Source organism: Zophobas morio, unplaced genomic scaffold (genome assembly GCF_036711695.1).
Source record: "Zophobas morio isolate AGI-343-1 ecotype UQ-CSIRO unplaced genomic scaffold, CSIRO_AGI_Zmor_V1 ptg000012l, whole genome shotgun sequence".
NCBI classification, from domain to species: domain Eukaryota; kingdom Metazoa; phylum Arthropoda; class Insecta; order Coleoptera; family Tenebrionidae; genus Zophobas; species Zophobas morio.
Genome location: NW_026972117.1, coordinates 28,402,850 through 28,429,477, shown reverse-complemented (window position 1 = coordinate 28,429,477; position 26,628 = coordinate 28,402,850). Strand labels below are relative to the sequence as shown.

The following is a 26,628-nucleotide window of genomic DNA, read 5'->3' as shown; positions in this document are numbered from 1 at the left end:
CTCCTAATTGAGCCATTAACTATTTTTTGAATAAACACTAAACTAGCCACATTTCTTCTACTCACCAAAGACCTTTCATTAACTAAATTAAGAAGCACATTTTGATTACAATGTAGAATTGAATATTGTCCGAACATTTTAAAAAATAAAAATTTGCAATATTTGTGTAAGACATTTTCAAGTAGTGTAACATACATTTGTTGTGCAGGACTCCATATACTACTGCAATATTCAAGTTTGGTCCTAACTAAGCTATTAAACAATAACCTTATGGAGAATATATTACGAAAATCTGAACTGTTACGTATTATAAAACCTAACAATTTTAAAACACTATTTGTGATATATTCAATGTGCGGCACAAATGATAATTTTGTATCAATGATAACACCTAGATCCCTAAATTGATTACAACGTTCCAAAACATTACCATTTATATTGTAATTGTAATTAATTAGGTTTGTTTTCCTGGTTATCGACATAATCTTACATTTTGATTTATTAATGACAAGACAGTTTAGTGAGCAATATTTAACAAAGGAGTCAATGCTTTCTTGCAAATCATAACAGTCAGACGATGAATTTATAAACTTAATGAGCTTCAAGTCATCAGCGTATACAAAAAATTTGAAGTTGATGATTGTATTCAGAAATGTCGTTAAAAAATATAATGAATAAAAGCGGTCCTAGATTTGACCCTTGCGCTACTCCACTATTACAACTAAATTCACGCGATTTGTAACCAATATATTCCACGTACTGGAATCTGTTCATAACCATGGTTTTTAACAATGAAACTAAGCTGGCACAAAAACCAAATCTCTGCAGTTTTTTCAGTAGAATACAATGGTGGACTTTATCAAAAGCTTTAGTTAAATCGGTGTAAATCACATCAACTTGTAACCTATTATCCAGTGCTTGAGATACCAACTGAGTAAATTCAAATAAATTAGTTGATGTTGATTTACCCTTAATAAAGCCGTGTTGATCATTCGAAATAAGATTAACTACATGTGCATATATGACAGTGGATAAGATACTTTCAAACAATTTAGCAAAATTTGATAATATATCTATAGGTCTGTAATTATTAATATCAAACTTATCACCATTTTTGAAAACTGGACAGACTCTGGATATTAACCAGCTACTGGGATATACAGATGTTTTTATGATTAAATTAAAAATATGAAGAAGAGGTACTAAGAAACAACTAATACAGTCAGATACAATAAATGCAGGAACCCGGTCAGGACCTGCAATGTTATTAGACTTAATTCTTTTAACGGCCTGAACAACATCAGACTCATTTATTTTAAAAGGATGTAGAACAGAAGAAGATTCACAGCTAGATTTCAATTGTAAAGATGGGTAGCACTTTTTATCACAGAATTCACAACGAATATTATCACAATACTGACCACATATATGATTATCACTAGAACTAAATACCCCAGCAAATAGGTGACCAAAGGCGTCAACGATGTCTTGCGACGATGTGAATGTGTTACCATCAGAAATCATATTTCCAGGGATCCTACTTTGATTTTTCTTATTATTAACAAACGTCCAAAAATTTTTTGGATTATCTTTAATGGAATGTTCAGCATTTTTTAAAAACGAAGAATATGCATTACGTATATCATACTTAATTTTCCGCCTCAGTTCTTTGTGTTTGTCTAAGTGATTAATTATACCAGTTTTCTTGTACTTATTCCAATGATATCGCCTTTGTTTGATTGTATCGATTATAGATTTATAGTGAACCATATAGGATAGTTATGTCGTTTTGAATGGCCACTACTTAATGGTACAAACTGTGAGAACAAATCAAACAATATATCATAAAAATAGTTGCAAGCCGTATCAACTTGTTTAATTTCTTCTATTTTGGACCACTCAAACGTCGATATTGATGAATAAAGGCCAACTAAATCAGCTTTCTTAAAATTAAAATAGAACGAATTTGGGTTATTCCGAAAATATGAGCTTTCAACTAGTTTAACTGTAATATTTATACTTAAGCAGGGATGATGTAAATCTTCACGAACTAATGGGAACTCCTCTTTGGAAATGTCAGTGATAACATCCTTGGTTGACACAACCAAATCAAGTAAACGTGCATTGTGATTCAGAATTGTATTCCGCTGGGTGAGGCCATTAAGGCTGAGAAAGTGTTTAAAAATATTGAAAGATACGACAATCCCATATCATTTAAGCAGTCAACAAATTCAGGGATATTAAAGTCACCTGTTATAAGTACTGGGTGCGTAAAGGCAATAGTTGCTTCCAAATATTGTAATAGACGATCATATAAATTGTGTACAAGTCCTGAGTGGTGGGATATATAGCGATGCAAAATTACGAAGCTCTGTAAACCGCTAGATATTTTTACAGCAACTAACTCTATTTCCGGAATAGGTGAGTTTAGAAATAACGCAGCATGCCGAATATTTATCCTTAATAGCTATAAGGACACCTCCCCCTCTTGATGTTAATCTAATTTATAAATGCTAAATCGTGTGTTGTAATGATCCAATTCGAATTTTTTTAAATTAAATTCCGCGCGCACAAAAACGGTTAATAATGAGAAGAGGAAACAAAACAACCACCCAATATGGCGACATGGGCAGAAGTAGGGGTGGAAGTGGACAGCGGCCATTTTTGTTTCCCTCTAACCTCCAACCTCCAACAGTTGAGTTTCAACAGTCGTCGCAATAGGTTGTATTTTTACTCTGTGATTTGTTTGTGCCTTTATTGTTTTTTTCTACTTTCTAGCACCGAAACTGTTCCTCTGAGAAACCGATCAGCCCCTTCTAGTCACCGGGTGATCCGTTCTTCCAATCGTTTTCACGACAGCAAGATTTTGCACTTCTTTTGGCGGTAAGCCGCGATGGGATTTTCGGAGTTTTGGAAAGGGCTAAAAATTGACCAACGGAAAGAACCATGGCCGAAAGGAGGGACCACAACAGCGGCGACCGCGACTTCCAGGTCACGGACTACACACAAGCTACGACCTCCGAGAGACGCCGGAGAAGCCCCAGAGAGGAACGAGAGCGATCTTCACAAGGATGCTCGAGAAGCCCTGCTGTGCCTGAAGCAGGACGCTGAAGGATGGGCAACGGCTAACAGGGACAAGTGGGAAGCTACGACTTCCGCGATGACTTCGTGGATTTCTACCGGCCCGCAGACCGCCGAAGGACCATAGCTGAAGAGGTCAGACGAGGGCGCTTTAATCTTCGCCGAGACGGCCGCATGGTTGACTTCTTTATCAGGAAGTACAAGCTGTGCGCTCGCTGAGCATGTAACGCATGCTCCGACGGCGAGAAAAGTCTTTCGCCAGGGCCCAGGAGTTTCTCCACAGATATGGATCCACATATGAGCAGTGAGACTCTGACAGGGGATCGTCCCGTCGGAGACGTGAGCCCCCGTCACCTCGACGTAGGCATTGTGACGATCCCCGGACACGCGCTCTCGCTCCTGAGGCGCTGGCCAGGCACCGTTCAACACATTCTCACTCCCATCGCCCAACACTTCGGGAAACGCTAGGAGGACACGTTGATGAGGCAGCTACGAGCTCGAACTCGGTGTCGGTGTCGAGGACACCGACCCCGGTCTGAACTGAATCCGAATCTGAACATACACATGTAATGCCGTGCTACAGAAAAAGAGAAAGAGAAATAAACTATTTAATAAAATGTGTTCGTTTGACTGCTCCAATGACTAAATTAGGTACAACAATTGATTACGTTTTTACCCGCTTTATTATTCATTTAAGAACTGATATTTATATCACTCCTTTTAGTCACCATAGGCCACTAATAACTGTATTAAATGATAGGAATAAAAATACTGAAGGCTATAACGCTATGATTGAACAGTAATTTGTATTTTCAATCGAGTAAGTTATAAATACTGCTTTAGCATTTGTCAATATTTACTTGTTACTTTATTTGGTAAATTACACATAGTACTTTATTTTTTTTTATTATGTTATAATTATTGTGGTGACCGAATTTAAATCAAAATTTTCGCGCTGAAATTAATTAACAGCGGCGCGAAATCACACTTGAACGCCCCAGGGGTACTTTTGTTGTGCTCCTGTTAACTGCTGTAACTTTAAAAATTTGACGCCATACGCCCGTAATAACTTGTGGATTTGAATTCAGTTACTTTAATTCAGATTTTGCTTTTGTTTTATTAAATTTGTGATATTCAAATATTTGCATTGATTCCAAACAGATGTATAGGATTTTGCGTTTGTTCGTTTTTCATATGTGTATGTCTGCCAATTCGCGAGTGTTTTTTTCTTTCATATATCTTAAGGTGTTTCATTTGAAATGTAATATGTCCGTGAATATACGATAGGGGGTTTTTGGGACTGAGGAGTGAATCGTCGCAGCTTCTTTCCTCCTGAGAGGGGTGCCATCTTAGCTCCTCCAAAACAATTTTGTCTATTATTTCTTGCGCTCTCGAATCACTTGTATGAAAGAACTTCTTCCTGCCATGTTTTTAGAAAAAACACCCAACGTAGGTTTCCTTTTTGTTAGACGACCACAGCCAAGGCCAAATTTTGAATTTTTGAATTTTTCCCGGGCCTTTCAAACTTTTTCAAGGTCAATTTAAAGGCGGGAAGTCTGGGTTATCACATTATTAATTACGATATTTCTATATGATAAATAAATAAAAAAAAGTATATTTTATAATAAATAACAATTGACAATACATGGATCTTTACTTTAATTAACCCAATCATCATCATTAATCATCATTTTGTCGAAAAAGACAAATGCAACACATTTTTGGTTTTTATTATTTTTTAAGAGAAAATTAATGACTCCGCCGCGTATTTATACCTGTTTAATTTATATAAATTGACAACGCAGAGTTAAAACTCCATCTGTGCGTCCCTGGGTCGACGCACTCTTTTTTTTCACATGTCAATCTAAGTCGGGAAGGTTGGGTTATCACAGTTTATTATTCATTTTACCTCGCTAGAAATGACTAACAATAAATCTAAGATTTTTATTATTTGAGCTACATTTCAATTTTATTAAATCGTATACTCCTACATTTGTAGTTTACTAATCGTCTAAATATGTTTGCTTCAACAAGAACTCAAACGTTAATACCTCGTCAGATATTTATTCTTTAAAACGGGTCGTTTCGGCTGAAATAATTTGGAATATCTAATAGGTTTTTATCAATGTTAATTATCTAAAAATTAAATCCAGTTTTAATTTTTATTTCATTCCGGACGGGCTTTGTTTTGCGCATCACTGCAATTAATAATATTATTCTTGGCAGTTATTGTTATTGTTTTTTTTAAATTTCAGAATTGTTTTGAAAACATTTCTGTATTTGAGACATACTTAACTACAACTGAAAGATCACTAAATCAGCAAAACGTTTCAGAAGTGAAGTGTTTATTAAAGCTTCAGTTAAATTAACTTTAGAATGTTCTTAATTTCCAAAAGCAGGGTTATTTTTATTAAACTTTCATTTCTTGTTTCCTGAACAAGTTCTGTTTATGGAGTGAAAATATCGTTTTCTCGACCTTTCATGACCCCTAGAGGACGAAGAAATAGGTCTCCCGCTTCCGTCTGTCTGTCCGTTTGTCCGTCTGTTTGTCTGCCGTCACGGATTTTTATTAGACAGATGATCTCCGAAAGTACTGGACCGATTGTTGTGATAACTTTCGACCAATTTTTTTCTGTATTTTTTTGGTCAACATATGAGTGAGACTTAATTAATTGTGCATGTCTGGAGAATTTCCGAGAGAATGATTGAAAAAAAAAATTAAATAGGAGTATTAGTTTACTAAAAAAGTACCAATACGAAAATACCATTTAACATGGGCGATAATTCACTGGTTGACTTATTATGGCATTTTTGTAAAACAGTAACCTCCTTTTTAAATAAGTATTTATGCGCACAATATGATAAGTTTTTCTTACCGGTTATGATTGAATAAATCACTAGGGCCACTATAATCGATAACAGTTCGCACACAGTTAGATAAACAAGACGGAATATAAAGCAGTCTCACTTGTTTTACGATGCTGTTACCCTATTTCTTTCGTGAATTCTGTTGTTATTGTTAACATTATTAGTTGCTAGGTAACATTTTTACTCGATATTTCTTGAATGTGTGCTCATTCATGATAATGATGTTCATGTTAGTATTGTTAAGTAGGTAAATAAATATGTTCTACTATTTTAAACCATTTGCACATACTTAGCATAATTGAGTAGGTATTTACCTTCACAGTAATTTTTTTTTTACAATAAAACATTTAATGCCAGCTCCAGTTCCTATAAGCTAGCTTATTTACCAGTGAAATTAGTAAGAATTGCGAACGATTTATACCTATCTTATCTACTCTTTAGGCTAACACAAGACAGATATACAAGATTTGTTTGAAACATGTGCATACAAGCAGGATCCATGTAAAAAGGCAGAACAACAGAAGTTATACAACTGGAATTTGAAAGTAAAAAATAAATTTTCAAAAACATTTCGTTTGCTGGCTAAAAATTTGTTATCTATGAGCAAAAAACAGACCAGAGACAACAAGCAGACGGAAATGGATGGTCTATTTTTTCACTGAGTTGGGGTCATGAAACGACGGGAAAACATGAAATTAGTTTACGCTCGGGAAGTAAGAAGGAAAACCTTTGCTTTGCCGTGATCTGATAAACGAGCATTTAAATAAATATTCATCCCATTTTCGTTGTAAATTCAGAACTTTGACCTCTTGCATGAGGACTGTTACGACAATGACGGTAGTATAATAACCATAAAATGTGTCACATGCAAATTATATACCCACGCTTATTAATTACTAAAATGTTGACATAAGCTGTTTTTTAATCACAGCTTATTACTTAGCAAATTATGTTGGTAACTTTTGATAATATGCACAAGCCCATCAATAATCTAGTAAAACGTATCTATTATAGTTCCACAAAATAACGAAGTTTCTTACCCGTTAAGAAGTTCATGCTGATTGTTGTATTGTAAGTGACTAAAAATACTGAACTACTAGCGGTAGTAAAATGCAGCACGCTGGCGCTGCTGATTTGTTTGCAGTAGTTTGCACAGAACATGGTGGAAACCAGCCGAAACTCGATGATATTGGGTAGGTCCTTTGCACCTCTGGATGAATCAGAGGATTTTTTGCCGGTGCTGTAACTCAACATTGCCTTTTATTTGGTTCGGTTTCTACGAATATTATTGTTTTTTGTGGTCTTAAAATAGTATATGAATACTTACATGTATCACTGTTTATAATTGCAGACTTTATTTGTCAATTTAATTAATTAGAAAAGTTATTTCTGTATCTGGAGCGCAAATTCGAAAATTTCGGACCGATACGGTATTGAATTCTGAAAAATTTCGAACGAGGGTTTAATATATTTTTTGTTTGTGCTACGTAGGTACCACAATCAGCAGTGCCTAAATTAAGGAAAATTTCCAACTGCACAATCGCCTTTAATCCCCCTTCTGTCCTCTATAATACTAATCCCCCCCCCCCCCCCCCCCGCACATTGAAGTGCACTATGATTTTGTCGATTTTGTGAGAATACCTGTACCATTAATAATAAATAAATAAATAATAGCAAAACGCAATTCAAAATAAATTCATTGTAAAGATATAAACAAAATTCTAAAATAGTCATAAAACAGACACTATTAATACATATGTCACTATTTAAAGGTACATCACAAAAATTTGTGTGTTGTCTTTCCAAAACAGAGGACTAAAATAATGAAGCCACAATCGAACAAAATGTTTTGAATTTTATTATTATAATTATTATTTTGTCATTATTAAAAATAATGACTTACGTATTCTCATACTTTTGAGAAAATGGGGTGACACGTTCTTAATTTGATCAATAAAAAAATTGTAATGACGCCAAAAACGTAAATAATACTTGCCATAGCACAAAAGAAAATTAGTCACAGCGCATTACCAATGCAAGAAAAAACCAAAGTGATAACAGCTGTGAAGGCAGTACGACTCCGCAAGTAGAACTGATAAATTTTTATTGTGCACTTTTTCGAAATCAGTGAGACAAGTGTTATTGTTAAGCAGGTACGTGACAGATCGAAAACAGCACATCTGGGGTTTCTTGAGGTTCCAACTTGACAAACAAAATCATAAAAATTCTTCGATTCTTTTCGGTGAAGGGATGAACCGGCGTCAATGGTAGTACTAGTAACTTACGCTCGGGAAGTAAAAATATTAATAATGTGAAAAAGTTACTGCACAAATTGCGATTTCCAGCTGCACAAATGCATTTTTGAACTGCACAAAATGTGTAGAACTGCACATTAATTTAGGCCCTGACAATCAGTAATGGAAGGAAGTACAATGTCAGACCTTCTTACACATACATATATGTATATACAGGATACAGGGCTAAATAAAACAGAAAGCCGAATTTATATGCATTAACAACGCAAATAATAATAAATTTATTAAAATTGCTTAAAAATCTATGTAACAAGTGCTAGAAATGTGCCAATTATTAGTTTTGCAAAAAGCTACTCTATCCGTAAAAAATCGCCACACTCGTTCGAGAATTTCTGGTGGTACCGATTGACAAGTTACCACAACCTTTTCTTTCAGATCTTCTACACCTAAAATGGGGTCCTCATATACTTTGTACTTTACCATCTCACACAAGAAAAAACAATGTTTAAGAAGCAAAGGACGGCATTTTGAACATTTGCTGTAGTCATTTAGTATTGAGTCATAAAAAATGGAAACATATAATTATCTTTTTTAAACTCCAAGTTTGATGTTAATATTAAACTGACAAGGAGATTACTATGAATTTTTACAAATAAAGCATCACCGAAACCTGTTCAATGTATTTTACGTTGCGTGTTAAATTCCTTCGGGTTCATTTTCATTCGTGACAAGGTATTTAGAGGTAAATCTCTAAATATGTACGTTGATTCGTGAGCAATTCTGTATATTTTATGTCTGATAACATTATAACATTGATAACCGATAGCTGTTGCTTGAAGCGAAGTGAATTGTGTGCTGTCTACTTCGGAGTCTATAAATGATTATTCTCTCTCGGTAATCTACTTCTACTTTCGCAAATAGTGTTTTATACGAACCTTACAAACAAGTTTTAAATAGAGTTGTAAATTTGTCGTCTAGTTTACTTTTCGACGTTGACAATAATGCTGTCATTAATAAATTTGTGGGAGGAAAAAGAATAAATTTTTCTGTACGAGGGTCGTATCAAGGGCGATGCTTTGCTGCGGCAACAAGTTATAATAATAAGGGTATGTTCTTAGTTCAGTTATTAAAAAAAAATTTTTGGGGAGGCCAGTGTTGGTGTACATAAAAACACTACATAGTATTATTCACTCATTTACTCCTTATTATTCTTTTATGTTAATTGCTAAAAATAAATTCTCGAATGAATTATTATATAATATTGTTACGAAATAAACCCATACGTCGTCCCGGTACGACGCCTATGGGTTTTTTCGACGGCTTTCTAGTATGCACGGCGATGATGGGTGACTTAGCGATGGGTACTTTAGAAAAACTTCGACCACGAGACTTTTAGAAAAGAAGTAAGGGTTTAAATAGAGGCCACCTTCAGGAACGAGGATTATTCAGTCAATTCAGTGAAGAGACAATCCAGTCAAGTTGCGCCGGAATTATTTTGTACGTAATCGCTGTGCAATTAGTCGTGTAATTTCAAGGTACTGAGAAATAAATTGTTGAGTTTTACCCACGCTGTTTTAAATTACCAATCAACGTAACAATATATTAGAAAATGTTGATACGGATTATTATTGAATTTAAAACTTAATTGTTACTTATTCAAATGTGAATTTTTAATTTGATTATATTGACTACGCTCATTAAATACTGAAATAATAATTCTATACTTGAGTGCGTTGAAACCAACTTATTGGAATGCAAAATACAAATTGTGAAATTATTGGCAACAGTGTTACAGTTTTTGTCAGATTTTCTAGTCTTACATTAAAAACAACGTATAGTATACCCAACATCCCACAACAATTGATCCAGTAATTTTGGATGACAATCAATATTCTAAGTTCTTTGCATTTAATGTGAAATACAGACTTTTTAAATCATGAATTGTAGAACCCTGTGTAAGCAAACAGGTCAACCTTCTGTCTTCTGCTGTTTCATTCGAATGGAACCTCCAGGTGTGACTTAGTTTTTGTTGGCACTAGTGATAACAAATATTTTTCCAGTAAAAAACTAAAATAGTGTTACATCCTTTTTATTTTTTACCTTACAATAATAAAATTCAGAAGTTGGCAGTAAGTAGGCGCATACGTTAACGATTTAGTATTTTTAGCTTAGATTAAAGCTTCTAGTAACCAATAAAACTCCGAAGAAAGTTACCATGGTCGATACATTCCAAATAAGAAATTACACTCTGGACAGTAGTGGTAAATATTTTTACAGGAATTCATACAGTAGGGTAACATCGCACATGGCCAGCATCCGAAAAGACATAATGCAGCAGCCGTAAAATGAGTAAATTTTGATCTTTCCGCTGTCGTTACAGTAATCACAACAGTCGCGCATTGGGAACACCAAATGTAAATGGGATCTGGTCCTAGTAATATTTGTTCGGCTAAAAATTGGTATCATTACTAATAAATTACATGCTTAGTTAAATTTTTGGTAAAAACTGTGCAAAATTCGTACTACATTTTATTACATACAGGATGCGTTGCTAAATTCTCTGGACCAAACACCATGAATTTCAGCGTAAGATGGTGGAGGGACTCTTGTGAATGCATTGAGATGCTGCGTTTCCATAGATCTAGCATCTCTTCTTATGTCCAAGGAGGGACGACCTTGCTTAATTACTGTAGAATAACTTGGCGGTACACAAGAATCTGTTGGTAATGGTCCATTTCTATCTGTATGTGAAGTACAGTGTCCAACTTCTATGTCACTTTGTGATTCATTGAATTGTCCTGTTCGAAAAATCTCAAGAGTTGGTTTGATTTCACCTTGGTTGGAATGTACTCGTGGGATCTGTGATTTATTACGTTTGGATTCATAAATTGTCGATGTGACATCGTTGATGATCGAAGGATGGTAGGAAGGCGCCGCTGAACCTTGTGAAAAATTTGAAAGAAGTGAATTATTGATAATTTTGTCAATAACATTGGCCACTATTTGTACAGTTTCTTGACGATTTTCTTCATTGTTTGCATTAAGGTTTTCATGCATTACTTAAATGATACATTGCATGAATTTGTCATGTTTACGGACGCTGTCAGCGAATGTTATCACAGTGCTGTTATTGTCACATTTTTTACGTTTAGGTTAGTTTGTCACGGAAAGTTCAATCATTGACAAGATAGAAGCAGAACACGGAAAACAAACCCAACAGCTACTTTGGATTATATTTATAAAGATTACTGATTAAAGCTGGCTATCATTTTGGTTCCACCATTGTGGTCAACCTGACAGTTGTAGATTATTGACAAACGTTTAATAATAATCTATTCTGATAATAGGATAATCATATAGTATTCAAACTTTCTACATTTTGGATTAGATATGGATGTGGAAAGAGTTGTAAATAGATAGCAGCTTACTACATTTTTGGAGCTGATCAAGTAATCAGTCATCATCATCATCACAAACGTTAAGTATTGTTCAATTGTCCTCATACTCGGGGTTAGATAACTAATGTTTGATAAGGAATATAAAAGAGTAGTACAAATTTTGAATTCAAGAAAAGCTTCTAGTTCTTCAGCTTTACATATGCTTTAAAAAAGATATTTTCAATAACTTGGCTGTGGTCACCTCGTTTCTTGTTGGATTCTTACTTTGGAAAGTAATAACGATTTAGTACAATGCTTTTTTCGTTCAGTACCTTATTTTTGTTTGGAAAATATATCATAATTTTAAATGGAGCTATGCTGTTTTTACTTTTAAGATCAAGTTTTACAACTTAGATTTATTCACTATTGATATGTTTTCTTATATCCTTCGCCGTAGTGTCAGGATCAAAGCGAGTAGCAAACAAAAACACTTTTTTTTTTAATTACCTTTAGGGAGATGGTGGTGTTGACATCTCCTTTACCAACTACAAGATGTCTTTTGTTTCAGTTATAACGAATTTCAGTGAAACCTTTATCTTCCTTAGGTTTATTGTTGATATTTGCAATCTTTTTAACTTTACTTGCATTTGTTGGTGCTTTACTGGGAAGATCGATGATCGCTTTCATTAAATTTGATTGATCTCTTTCCAGTACAACTAAACTGAATTCATTGCCTAAAGATAGTTTTTGGTATTTTTGATTATTAATTATTATATTTCGGTTTTGCTTTCTTATTATCGCTTTTCCTTGATATAGTAGATTTTTCGTTGTTACTACTTGCTTTATATGTATTAAAGTAATTTACATAAAAAATATACGATCCAGATTTGGCTTTTGTTTCAAGAATGTTAAAGAATTTCGAAATTAATTAACCACTAAGACAGAGTAATTTAAAAGACTTCAGGATAGCCCAAAAGAGCAAATATTAGAGATTTTATTTAAAATGAAACTTTTAAATGTTAGTTAACTTAGTAAACACAGAATTACATGTTGATATGTTCCAAATAATAATTTAAAGTGAATAAGGTGCATTTTAAAAACATTAGAAATATAGTAAATTATATATTTAAGTCTTCAAAGTTTACAAAAGTAGATGGTACCACTGAAATAACTTACTGCTGCATGTAAATATATACAATGTCACCAAAAACGCTGCACTAAGAATTATCAATGTACGTTAACAAAACTGTGTTAACAAAGGTTAGGTGTTTCGACGTTAAAATCTTTAGTAGACGGAATTAATTTTCCTTTCTTTTTGTCGTACGTACCAAAACAGTAACCACACTTTCTACAACATATTATAGTGTTTGAGCCACCAGACATTAACATTGGTAAGAAGCACAACGGCCAACAACCAAGCAAAAAGAACGCTCCCAACGAATTGTATGCAACCTACAAAAATTATAACAAATATTGTAATTAATAAACAATAGTGTTAGTCCTACTTTATTCCTTTGCTTCCGTATATATGGTTGTTCTGCATTTCCACATTTAGGGCATGTAAGTTGATTAACACCAGGACGCCAACTTTCAACTAAATTACAAATGGTTAACTTTTACATTGACACAAATTTTAAGTAGAAATGTATTCCTCTTACTTGTCGTTTTATAAAGGTTTTTTTTATCACCACCAAGTGCACGTCTTCTGGATTTTATAAAGGTGGAGGATTTCTTCAGAAGGCTGCTTGCAAGTGAACATTTATTTAAATTTTTTTCTAAAAATAAAAGTATATACTTAAATGTAAATTTTTAAATTATCATACCTACTTTGACCTTTTGTGCCTGTTCTGCTGTCCCCTAGGCCTTCGCAGTTTTCCATAATATAATGGTTTATGTCTATTTCTGGATGGTTTGACAAAAGGTGCTCTCCAAGAGAAAAAAGGTTCCCATCTTTACATGAAATCTTGACTCCACAGATTCGACATGTTGCCGTACACTCCATTAAGTACACGATTTGTCAGCACTAAAGGCGATGGATGGAGGCATTTTTAGAAAGACTTTGAATTTTGGGAAAGTTTGCGTTTACATTAATTTTGGCCACATCTTTTGGCAGTTTAATATGATGACAACTTGACGTTTTGTAACCATACTGAACTGACAAGCTTATAGTAATTGGACCAAGGACAAACTTGTTTAGTAATTTAATGTAAAAAAAAAAAACAGCAGATGCTCATTCCACTTTAAGTAAAGGCGGTTTGGGTTCCTATACTGGAACTGTTGTAGGATTATAGGAGTACTATATTTTTCGCACATTTGAAAATCTCTAAGACAAGTTTTCAGTGGATATTAAATAGTTTGTAGCAATAAAGAGCAAAGGTAAGTCAAGTTTGTTGTTGATTACTCCGTGATTAAGTTCATTAATTGGGCCTCTACGCGCAGGAGACTCGAATACCAGATTTTCAACACGAATCATACAGAACATTTTAACCATAAATATATATATCCAAATGTAGTAAGTATGTACCGGATAAGACGACTACAATACAAAAAGAGATAAGCAGTACGAGGTGAGACAAGACCCGGGACGGTGTTCTTCTTTCACTGGGACACCACAAAATACAAACAATTTAAGACAAAAATTACCGAAACAGGCAAACTGGAGGTGATAACGGATTTAGAAGTTCAATTTACAGAATTCAAAACGACGACAAAGAGTGTAGAGAAGTAATGAAGACCTCACTGGAAGAGAATAGAATGATGAAAAAGAATATAAGTATCTATTTAAGTAAATAAAAAGATAGAGAGAACTATTAAGATCGAATTTATTTTCCACTAGAAAAGAGACAGACAAAAGGGAATTTGAATATTCAAATTGCAACAAATATTTGTTCCAATAGTGCAAGTCCTCATTAAGTCGTTGTTTATACCAGTGAATGCTACTTTTTTTTATTTTATGCCATAACATTGAGACGATAATCTCCTAAAAGCCAGTTCTCAATGTGCTCCGCTGGCGATGTAAAAAACAAAATCCACGTGAAGTCAATATTTACAGTTCGGACAACGTCCTGTGCACAGATAGATTGCATACGAAAAATCCTATAGAAAATTAAAAAAAAAAACGGGAACATATTAAGCGTGCTTTCTTATATGGGAACATATAATCAGCCGATTAAATACCTACGTCGCAGCACGATCACGCCGCTCATTCCATCAAACACAAGATCCCTGTTGTTGACGAGTTTCTAACCGCGGAATGTAAGTATGACTAAGTAATGTTGCTGTAATATGCGTTTGCCGCAAAGGTAAAACTGGCAAACTTATTCAGTCGATGTTAAGCATAAATGTAACATGCTTCGAAAAATGTTAAAAAATTTAACGATTTTCGTCCATTACCAAGATTTTTTAATGATTAAGATTTTCTAATAATAGTTTTAATGTATGAGCTTCCCAAGTCGGCACAAAAATTCCATACTAAAGCATTTGTTATGGTAAAATACTTAAATGTTAAAATAAAATGCGTGAATATTATAATTTAGAAAAAAACCTCATGGTTGAAAAATTTCATTCATACACCACTTCAGATTCTGTACTTTTCACTATGAATGGACATAGGATTTTGCTAAACTGTCATTTCATTTATGCGACATCATCTTCAATAAATTTAGAAGTTCATAAATTCTTTCGAAACCCTAAACCAGTCTGGACGGATTTGTCTCACAATTTTGAAAACATTTGTCTAGCAAATTTATGCCGCGGCAACTGTATTTTTTCGGCTAGTTTACGAAGAAGAAGAAGGAGTATATTATGCGGTAGGTTTTCGGGGCATAGAAATGTGGAATAATATGAACATATAAAAACCGAACAAACACAAAATCCTAAACATATGTTTGGAATCAATGTAAATATTTGAATATCACAAATTTAATAAAACAACAAAGCAAAAACTGAATTAAGTAACTGGATGCAAATACACAAGTTATTCCGGGCGTGTGGCGGCAGATTTTTAAGGTTACGGCAGTTAACAGGAGCACAACAAAAGTATGCCTGGGGCGTTCTAGCATAAGCGGGGTTTGGGGCTACAGGTCTGGGGCTGTTCTCCCCCCCACGACGGTGATTCTATCTATCGCAAAGCCTACCCGCACGCACCTCCATTACGATCATGCTGTGCGAAACTAGGCCATTACGGTCGCCAGACCCGCAGTTAGATCTCGACTATTGGTCCAAGTCGAGAGCACTACAACATCGGCGGCCGCCCCTGAATCTATCCAAACCTGTGGACTTGTACAGGTGACAGGATAAATCTCGCCAGCTCAACTAGGAACCGCACTTCGCTTCTGCCACGTTTTCTGTGTTATTTAACCTCAATTCCATTTTTAAATGTTCAATCTCTAATGAGTCTGATATTAACAACAACTGAACAAATGTTAAAGTTTCAAAAGAGCAATAAGCAATATTTAAATTCGCCATCCAATCTTGTGAAATTTTAAACAACAAATAATTCTTAGGTGAGATTAAAATTTGTCATCAGATAATTTATACGATAGTACCTAACATTCATCAACAAAATATTTACAAAACAAAACTTAGCAAACATTTATGAAACAAAAGAAAAATGTCCAAATGTGCCTCGCTCCCCTACATTCAAACGAGGTAAATCTCAGCGGTTCGATATCACTTGGTAAGCATACCAGTGTCTTTCAAACAGAAATCATTTTTGTTTTGATTGAATGTGTGACAGAATGTACGCAGAGGGCTCTCCCTGGAAGGCGAATCTACATTTTCACAGACAGCCAATTATTTCTCGCAAAATACGAAAAAACAAATTAGGGACAACAGTTATCCACAAAAAAATGTAATTTAAATTTGTTAAAATCTATCTGTATAATAATTGTTATATGCAATGTTTGGTGGAACTGATGGATTAAAAATTAACATCATCTGCATGTAGGTAGTAGGACAGCATATTGAGAAATATTGAATCGTTGAAAAAAAGAGATAAATAAAATTAGACCAAGACTTAACCCTTGAGTGACACTGTTGTGTAGTAAATATTTTCTAGATATATTACGTAAATATTCAGCACACTTACATCTATTTTGTAATAGTGATTCACATAAGCTAATCATTGTATACTAAAATGTTTACAGTACTCGTAAATATCTTTTATTTCTTGACGAATTTAATAATAATGTAAATAATAACATCAACAGAAAGTGCTGTTTCACGATTATAAATACCTCACATACAGGATTGTTAATCTTTGTTTATTTATTGTATAACAAATAGATATCTTAAACAATTAGAAAATTATTTAATAAAAAATAATAAAGGATAATACACAGTTTGCAGTGTAAGTAGCGACAGATTGTTTGAATTGAATCTTAGAAAAAAATGACTCTCTTGGAAATGTGGTATTTTGTGCTTTGTTAAAATATGGCCGTAATAACATAATTCACAAAGCGTTTGAGAAATCCATTTTTTAATTTTTCGAAGCACTTTCGAATTTTTGAAGACTTGTCGGTAAACTTACCATAAACAGATTAACACTCTTGCCTGAAGTAGTCTTCTTACGTTATTAATCCATATTAATGTCCAAATTTTTGCGTCGAGTGAAGCTTTTACAGATCCACATCCCCAAAAACTGAAAAATTAGTCCTTTCCTAGCATGTAGGTATACACATATGTTCAAACAACGTGCCATCAACGTGATTGCACCTTATTTAACGAACTTTAGTGGGTAATATTGGAAACGATTTATTAATTTGGTATTATTTTATTACTTCCATCTTTTTACAGTACTTTTATTTATTAATACACATTATTTATTTTTACAGTTATTTTTCAATAATAATTTATCTATAAGTATGCCCTGCTAACGCTTTTTTCTAACAGATATAAGAAATTAGATTTATTACCTAGCTACTCTAGAACAAACGTCAGCAAGAGTATAATAGTATAATTAATCCACTCCTATTTAAAGCTATTAAGTATTGTTAACACTATAAACACTTAGTATAAATCTGAGTTTATCACAATCATAATAAGGCTTCGATAAATTAGTACTTTATCATTTTTTACCTTAAAATGAAGCAGTTTGTATAAAATATTCAAGAACATTTACGAAAATAGATATGTCTATAACAGAGATTACCAAGTAAATCTTTCTCCTAGTTTCACATATTAGGTGTAAAGTAGGTTAATTATAGTCGGCTCTAATTTTAACAGCATAAGCTGAAAGTAATAAATTTGAGCTATTTCAAATTCTGGGCAATCGAATATGTGAATATTAATTTAGTTAAGTGGGTCATTCAAATAATGTGACGTCTCTAAAATGTGCAAGTAATTATGATCCGTCTCGTGCGTATTTGTTTTTTACAATCCTATTATATTTACTGTTACCTGAGACTGCGGAATAATTTTATTTAAGTTGCACCCTAAGCTGCAATCCAATGTTTAAATAATTCTTTGCATTGGTGTTTTTAACACATAATTATATCATTTTAAATAATTTATTAGAAGTAAATTATTTATAATAACTTGTCATTTATATTTGGGTACCACTTAAATAATTTTGACTGAGCATTTGACGCGCACTCATTTGTGTGTGTAGTAGCCGAGTAATTGAAAATTTGATTAGGTACAGTACTACAATTAGTAGCACCTAATGTTACGTTTTGATTAGTTATAACATTTTAGATCTAAATATTATTGTATTTTTGGATATGTTCCTTTCGTAGTAAATTTTAATTGTTAGTAATACTTAACGTTAAACGATTAAAAACATAATAAAGCAGTGTTTTCAATAACATGAACAATTTTTTTCGGTATTGCCGCTATTAACCTTTGTATGTTTTTAATCAAAAATTAAAAGAAAAACTACTACGTACTTGGAAATTCATACTAACTAATTTGCATCATATTTACGTAATGCAAAAAGAGAATGTTAAAGTAATTTGAAAATCGGGAATGATTAATATTAATACATATTTTTTTTACATTATAAAAGTGATACGAGTAATTGTTAAACGTATCGTAAATTTCCTTTATTCTGGTCAAAGCGTTTTAGCATCGAAATATATCAAAACTAATTAAAAACTAATTATAGGAATATTAATAGTTGTACCTAAACCTGCTGGTGTTCATTATTATTTACATGAACTTACGTACTTTTCATTATACCACTTTTTAATAGCTTCAGCTGAGGAGGTAGCTGTTATTGTAATCTACATACTAATTTTGAGAATGTGCGTATTAAAAAAATAGAGTAACATAATATATTTTTATTTTCGTTATTCTGAAATATAACAGCAATAGATGTCACAAGATCAAGGCATAAATAATACTTCCGTTCCAAATTTATTATCGAGGCTATATATTTTGTAAAATAACGTACAAGGTGTGTTTTGATGATCACGTGACATTTATTACTTTGCTGTATTAAATTAAGTACACTATAAAATTTACTTTAAATATGAATCCAAGCTTGTCGATGTGTTTAATTAAGTAACTGCAAGTGTAACTGTGATCAAAGTGAAATGCAGTTGTGATTCCAATTTAAATTTGGACTTAGACGAATTTACATTGTTTTGTTGACGATACTTGACGAAAGCTATTTTTGGTACTGACACCGACAAACTTATTCGTTGACATTTCCAGAACAAATTAATTCTGTGTTCAATTATATTTATATTCTTAACTACTATTTCTGTAAAAATATACCTAATGGAATTTTTGTTTAATATAATTTTTTTTCTAATTAATGGAAACAAATTTCTGACTACCTAAAACATTTGTAGTATCGGTTATAAGCGAGTTAATATTATTTACATGTTTCAGCTTGTCATAATAAAATAACTTTGATAAAAATCCTACATTTACATCGTTTTATGTCTAGAACTGAACGGAACGTTTTCCGATTTTTCCTCGACAGCAAATATCCTTCTCTCTTCAAACGAATGTACTCTCCGTCGTCCTGTAGGAACTGCTAAAGTCTCAGGTGTACTGTCTTGTTCACGTTCCGACTTGCTATAAAACAGATTTCGAGTAACTAGGGAGCCATACGTGGATTGAGATTACAAGAGATATATAGGCATATCGAGAGTTATAAAAAAATCTCTGCAGTGCAGTTTGTAATAAGCGGAAGCTAAAAGGGGAATAAATCAGTTTTTTCATGAATACGAGCTTCTAATGTTCAGTTTGAGAGTGTAATACTTCCGTATTTTATTGTCTACGTTTCTTTTGTAGGCTATATCGTAAACGAAGGCTGTAGGTTTGGAAGTTTCTTGTTTCTCGACTCCGTAGGAGGTGATAATATAGCCGCCTAATTTAGAAGTTGCGAAATGTGCGAACTTTAAAACTTATTATACGTTGTAAAATAAATTGCCTGGAGTATAGTTAGATATGAGTGCCACTTGAAAACTGAATCGTAACAAAGTAATTAGTGTTTTTTTTGAAGAATGAAATCTTGCGAAATATCTTTAATGTAACTGTAATACAGTGGCGGCTGTTTTTGATGGTTTTGGCTTATCAAAATTAAAACGTACTGTAGATTTGTTATGTATAAGTTTAAAAAATAAACTGTTTACCGTCACATTTATTTGCATATCTTGTCAGATCGTATCATAAAGACAAATGAAAAATTTGGACATATACCTACTTACAATTTTTTTGTAATTGAGTCCAAAGACGTTTTGAAGATATTAAAATTTCTGTCAACGTCATTGTTCTTAGTTCATTTACGGTGTTGACGTTGGGATGCAAATTTGTTTAAACTGTAACGTATATTTTTTAACAGATTTTGATTGATGATCAAATTACTGTTACAATGATACTGCATAACATATGTGGTATATTAGTTTTAACTATAATATTAATTGTCTAAATGAAGAAATATGTGTATCTACTTAGTCACCATATATTGACATCGAAAAAGATGTACAATGGGTGGCATAAAAAAAAATGAAATATTGATAATTTTAAACTTTCCGCCTACATGACGTTATCAGTCCAAAACTCGCCTGTCACGTGATAAATCGTGGATCTTTGTTGTTATAGGTTATAGTATCAACTCTGCTTGAGAAAATGTTGACATTGGTGTGACTGAGCCTTTTTCAGTGTTGTTAAGAACGGCGGTGTGTTTCATTTTGTGTTGTGCAAAGTTTGTGTAATATGGAGGAAGGATATACCAAAGCTTCATCAGATAATTTGTAATTCGTTAATTTTTTTATGGTTGACGAATTTTATTTTAAAAATTTGAACATGGTTTCTGCTGAAACTCGGAATGTAAAAACAAGCAGGTGAGTAATGTTATTGCTAATACTAGGAACAAAAATATAAAATTAATTGGTATTAACATATCTAATTTGTTATTAGGTCAACAAGAGCATGATACGGCGACGCTGTAGCCTATATACAGTTAAGGCCGGAGGCAAACATTTGCACTGTTAAGGGCAAAATAACCCAGGAGCACAAGATACGTGGTAAATACTACAATGTCTGTGCCATTATTGATGAAGTTAACGAAGTTGTTGTAAGTTGTGAGTGCTCGACATGTACAGCATCTGAAGGTTAGCTTTGAATAATTATCATCATACTACAACTAAGTAAATAAAAGTACATTTTAGGTCACCGCAAACATGCAGTAGCATTCTTATTTTGGCTACATAGGAGAAGTGAATAGCCTTCAGTAATATCACAGACATATTACTGGAAGTGCTCGGCACTGTCACGAGTGGGAAAAGATGCTGCAACAGATTTAGCAGCTCTGGTCAATAAGCCAATACCTCCACTAGCGAAAAGAAGTGGAGCATTTTTAGCAGTTTTTTTGGCCAAATGCCCTAACGCAGAAGGTGGAGTATTTGATATATCAAATCCACCGAAATTTCGAAATACGTCACTTTACCACCTCGCTGTGGACTTTGAAAGTATTTCAACATATCAAAAAACAGCAGATATGTTTATGGCATATACTTAAAACTTAATAACAGCTGGACATTGTCAGCAAATTGAGAAATTAACTAGAGGACAAGCAAATTGTTCCTTGTGGAAAGATATGAGATTTGGACGCATTACTGCTTCACATTTACACTACAACTGTTAACTTCCAAATCAGAAATTTTGATTCTTGAACTAAGTATTGTCTATGCCATTTCTAATGAAACTCCACCTATTGATTTTGCTTATAATTTAGCAATTGGTAACAGCTGTCGGTTGATTGTGAACAACTTTAGTTAGATTGTCTGCAAAATTAAAAAATCTAATTTTTCCGAGGTAAGACATCACGTACACGGAAATTATATCTATTTTAATAAGTTTAGTGGGTCTTTAAAATAGATATACCTAGATATAACTTACCTAATAAATTAGTTCTAGGGCTTGTTTTTTTTTTAGGGAGGGAAGACCTATTAAATGTAAAGTCGTACACTGATGTCTTTTGGTCCATTGTATGCTCACCTCCTTCATAATAGCGAGTTCTAAAAGAGTTCTGTGGCTTTGATAAAGCCCAAGGTAGAATTTGGAAGTCCATGCGTTCTTTCTTGATACCAGCAAGTGGCGGTCAAGAACACAGAACGTGTTCGGAGTTCTCATCGTCCTCAAAGCATGTATCGGAAACTACACCAAACAGCCATGACTGACGCAGGGTTAAGATCCGCCATTTTTGAAGATGGCGTGATCTCGTGCGATCTTTAAGTGTTTTTTTTTGTCGAGCTTTGAGGAATTGGCTTACCAGAGTATTAGCCCTTTCATTTCCTTTGTGGCCCATGTGTCCAAATATCCAGCTAAGCCCAACTTTTTTGTTGTGTCCCATTAAATGCTGTATCGGAAGCCTGGCTGTATGTGTGTTACAAATTTGCCTTCCAAAGAGAGGTCTTTACATAAATTCTGTTACACATTCAATTAGGCATTGGTAGACTGGAGCCTGATCCCTTACTGGAGGTTGGACCGTCTGCATAGTAGATGATCAAGCTCCCTCGGGTCATGGTTTTTATCAGCACTGAGTGATCTTTTGCTATAACGGGAAGTTTGCTATCCTCTTTCATCCTGAAGATAGAGTTGGTCTCCATTAGCCTTTCGTCAATAGTCTCATGGCCCGTTCTCGTTCTCGTGTTTTCTCTCACTGCACCTGTTATCATCAGGTGTGTCAACGTTATCTTCGATTCAAAAGAGTTTTAGCCCAGACTTTCATCGTTGAGTCCCATTAGATAACGGCACCGTAGAGGGTGTTTTGGTATTTGGATGTCAAACCCCAGATTTTTCTACGGCTCTTTTGCATGGCCAAAGTGCTGTAGTTTTCTTCGTCTGATTTTTCAAGAAAGCTCGAGAGCCTATGGTCTAGACAAATGTGTAGATATTTGGCTAATTTGTGCATTCGCAATGTTTTTCCAAGGAGTGTAGCCCACATAGTTGATGCCAACGCAAAAATAACAGGGCTTGTTTTTTCTGGATTGACCGACAGACCATTTAGTCGACACTGCTTCTCGATGATTCAATGAGTCCGAGAATCCTCCGCGTGAACGTCTTACCTACGTTGAGAAATTTGATTTTTACCTGGATCGCCTAATAAGCATATCCTTGAGCCTATACTCCAGCTACATTTAACGCGCAAATTAAATCATTAGCTTCCATAAAAGTAGAGACATTTTCTTTTTACAAAGATTGCTATATCATCAGCACATCCTTGAGCAAAAATTCTAGCTTCATGTAATTCGCAAATCAAGTCATCTATTATCAAGTTACATAAAAGCGGGGACAACTAATTCAGTTTCATTGTAAACCTAAGTTCACACTGGTTGATCTTTGGATATGCATTTCACGGATGTGTCGGATCCTCACCGCGGTTGAAAAATGAACACATGGATTCAAATTTGTTTGAATTGTTTTGTCAAGCGCCCCCTCTATATCTAGGAATGTGTTGGGTTAGTAAGATCCATCCTTCAACCTCGCCTCTATCGCCGTGAGAATCTGATGCAAGGTCGAGTCATTAGATTTTCCTAGCAACTCGTCTCGAACATGTCTGTCAATCAGTCTTCCCATTGCCTTTGAAAGGAGAGACGTTAGACTGCTGGATCTAGAACTTTTACTCTCGACATACGTAAGGTTCAGGTTTCGGGATGAAGACAACTTTGATTTTTCTCCAGCCACTAGTAATGCAGCCTAGAGCGAGGTAAGATCTGAAAAGATGCAATAGCGGATTAGTAGGAGGAGTGGTATGAGATGGTGCTTCCTGAATCTCCTCATGAGTTCGGGAACTGCGTGCTCAATAGGAGCTTCATAGTGTTTTCTTGAGACACTGTGACGTCTCCCGAAGATGTATGTCGCGACCTGAATGAAATCTTGCCGCTTGTGGAAGATATTCATCTTCCCAAAGAATTCCTTCCTTCTATCTGTCTTCCTGCGTCGAATTGCAGATTAGAATTCTTTTTGAGCCCTCTTATAGAGCTTATAGAATTGGGTGAATTGTGAGGTAGGACTCTATTGCAAAGCTTCCTTGCAGTCTGTCTCAGCTTAGTGAGGTGAGAGTTTCAGCATGGGGCACAACCGATCCTACGAGAGTTGCGTGCTGTGCAACTATTGTGTTTGTTTTATATGTCGGAGTCTATTTGGTAGCCCCAATACTCTTTTATCAGAGCTTCCTTACAGAGATGAATCTCGGTTGTCGCCCTTGAATCTTTATTCTCCCGGTCCGACCCTTCATTCTTTTGAATGCTAAATCTGACGTTTCGATGATCCGATGAACTCAACTTTCTCGATACAGGCGAGTCTTTGATTTCATGAATCGACCCTATTGATATCGATAACCTATTCCCTCACTTTAGTGAGGAAAGTAGGTTAGGTTCCACGGTTAAGAATATCTAAACCTGTGGTAGCAAGGTAATTCAGAAGAGCTCCCTTTGGAATTTACAGCTGGGTTTACATTTGATAGGACCAATAATAACTGATCCTTTCTGTAAACGTAGGTCCCATACCCGACTCCCTGATGTCCAAAGTTCACAGTCCAAATGTCCGCCTTTTTGCCACTATGCGGCATTATGGTGTGACTTGAACTACAGAAATGATAGCCGGTCCGTAAATATTTTGCTTTTCCGTTATTCCTGTCTACTCAGCAGCCTTAAAGTAGCCGGGTTAAAAACATATAAAACTTTTTTGATGTTGGTATGGTTTCTATTTGTTAGAAATAAAAAAAATACCTAGAAGAAATAAATTGACAGATGTGTTGTAGAATTTTTATTTCAAATTTTAATGTAATTTTTCCATCAAAATTTGGAACAGAGTTATATTATTATTTATTTCGACTTTATTTATTTATTTATTTATTTATTTATTTATTTATTTATTTATTTATTTATTTATTTATTTATTTATTTATTTATTTATTTATTTATTTATTTATTTATTTATTTACTTATTATTTATTTATTTAACAGCTTGGTTGTAAACGCGAAGTAAAAAAAAAAGTTTTTGCAACCATGACATATTTTGTTGAATTTCACGCATTCATCAGGAAGCGGGAGATCGAATTTCCTGCATGCGTGTTTTTTACTTTCCGTTGCCATGGTAATCTTGATACAGCTTGGAAGCGTTAATGTTGTGACATGTTGACAGCGCTGTTAATTTCGTTGTTTATAAATAAGTCACATTTAATTTTCTAATTTTAAAAATGTACGCACTATAAGATACATTGTACACAACAATAATGCTACTCTCCGTATTCACGCAGACGGGGCACTCCCTTCGGTCGTCTTGTAAACAAATGTTCATGCGAGAAGCAGGGTTTCCCGAACTAGCATTGTAAATTTCTCTTTCCACATCCGATATACTAATAATAGTCTTATTACATAATAACACATATCTGTGTTCCAAATTTCGATTAATTTTTAGAAATTTTTTAAAGAACATGTAGATTTTATACACCCATTACATCAATAATCTTGATGTTTACCTATCTCTGACGTTTATATCTACTGAGAAATTCTGAATTTATGGCAGACGCATTTGAGATCAGAAATCAATTTTTCGCTCAAAGAAAGAGACACTTATCCGTTAAATTAATGTCACTATCTATCAAAAAAATGAGGGTGCGCTACGATGTGCTGGTAGGGTCAAGCATCCTTAGGCCTGAAAGATCGTAAAACTATGTGAAGCCTCTGCTATAACGTTCGAACACAAAACAACGTCTAAACTTCCAAAGTAAAAATTCATTGTTTTTATTCACTTGCACCCTGCCGGGCTTAGAAAGATTTTTTGCTTATTTTGTCCCGCAATTGATCAAACACCAGGATCTTGCCATTAATCTGGCAATGAATGCTGTTTCTTAAATGTTATCAGTTATTATGGATTCACAGAGTGGGATGATTCGTTCGGCGGTTAAGTTCGCCATTTTCCAAGAAAAACATTTTTAAGTATTTTTCAAGAATTCCAAACAGATTATATGTGTTATATCGTTGGTTAAATTTCTTTTAGAAATAAAGATGTTTTAAAAAAAGTTTATTGTTGTACATTTGATAATACTAAGTACTTATAATATGTACCTATTCTCAAATACTTAACATACATGAACCTTCCTATATATACAAAATATTTCTCAAGAACTGTGGCTAAACTGAAAAATTAAAAAAAAACAAAATTTTACATTACATTACTTTATATTGATTTAATACATATTTAGTTTATGTAAACTAAGATATAAATAACCGTGTTAAAAGCATTCGCTGTCAATAAGAAAGACTGACTTATCTATGCATATTTATTTTCTCATTCAGCCCATCAGATTCAGTTAATTATAAACAGTGATTGACAATTCATTAACTTTTCGCAAAAGAAGATTCCATGTTTATATTTTTAATTTTTTAATAAGCAGATTAAAACATTTGTTTTTACTTTTGAGTCTTCGTCGAGATCAAACGCAGTCTGTTTTGCTTCATCAGTCAAGCCGCCACTGCTTTAAACATGTTTTGCTTTCTCTAAACGCGAACGTGAATTTAAAATTGAAAAGAGTATTATTTCTGGATTTTGATTGATTGAAAAATAATGAATAATAGATGCAATAC

The 26,628-nt window shown here is 33.9% G+C and overlaps 2 protein-coding genes across 3 annotated transcripts in view; both read right to left on the bottom strand.

Moving 5' to 3' along the window:
- Positions 1-12,690: 12,690 nt before the first annotated feature.
- LOC135128464 (uncharacterized) lies at positions 12,691-13,718 on the bottom strand. Its single transcript, XM_064055373.1, has 4 exons — positions 13,409-13,718; positions 13,240-13,356; positions 13,087-13,175; positions 12,691-13,033 (listed from the first exon to the last, which is right to left on the bottom strand). The coding sequence occupies exons 1-4, from the start codon at positions 13,581-13,583 to the stop codon at positions 12,833-12,835; spliced, it is 582 nt and encodes a 193-aa protein (XP_063911443.1). The 5' UTR covers positions 13,584-13,718; the 3' UTR covers positions 12,691-12,832.
- Positions 13,719-17,368: 3,650 nt separating this feature from the next.
- The window catches only part of Cnga (Cyclic nucleotide-gated ion channel subunit A), a 144,032-nt gene continuing 134,772 nt past the window's right edge, over positions 17,369-26,628 (bottom strand). For both annotated transcript variants that reach the window (XM_064055034.1, XM_064055035.1), the window contains one exon: positions 17,369-19,606. In XM_064055034.1, the coding sequence (XP_063911104.1) occupies positions 19,456-19,606 (151 nt within the window). In that variant the 3' untranslated portion in view covers positions 17,369-19,455. The remainder of the gene's footprint in view (positions 19,607-26,628) is intronic.

What these genes read in the sequence shown, in the direction of transcription:
- LOC135128464 (XM_064055373.1), bottom strand. Translation starts at nt 13,583, where the DNA reads ATGGAGTGTACGGCAACATGTCGAATCTGTGGAGTCAAGATTTCATGT. An exon ending in AACAGGCACAAAAGGTCAAA is followed by an intron (nt 13,357 to 13,408) that starts GTAGGTATGATA and finishes TTTTATTTTTAG; the next exon opens with AAAAAAATTTAAATAAATGT. An exon ending in AAACCTTTATAAAACGACAA is followed by an intron (nt 13,176 to 13,239) that starts GTAAGAGGAATA and finishes TTTGTAATTTAG; the next exon opens with TTGAAAGTTGGCGTCCTGGT.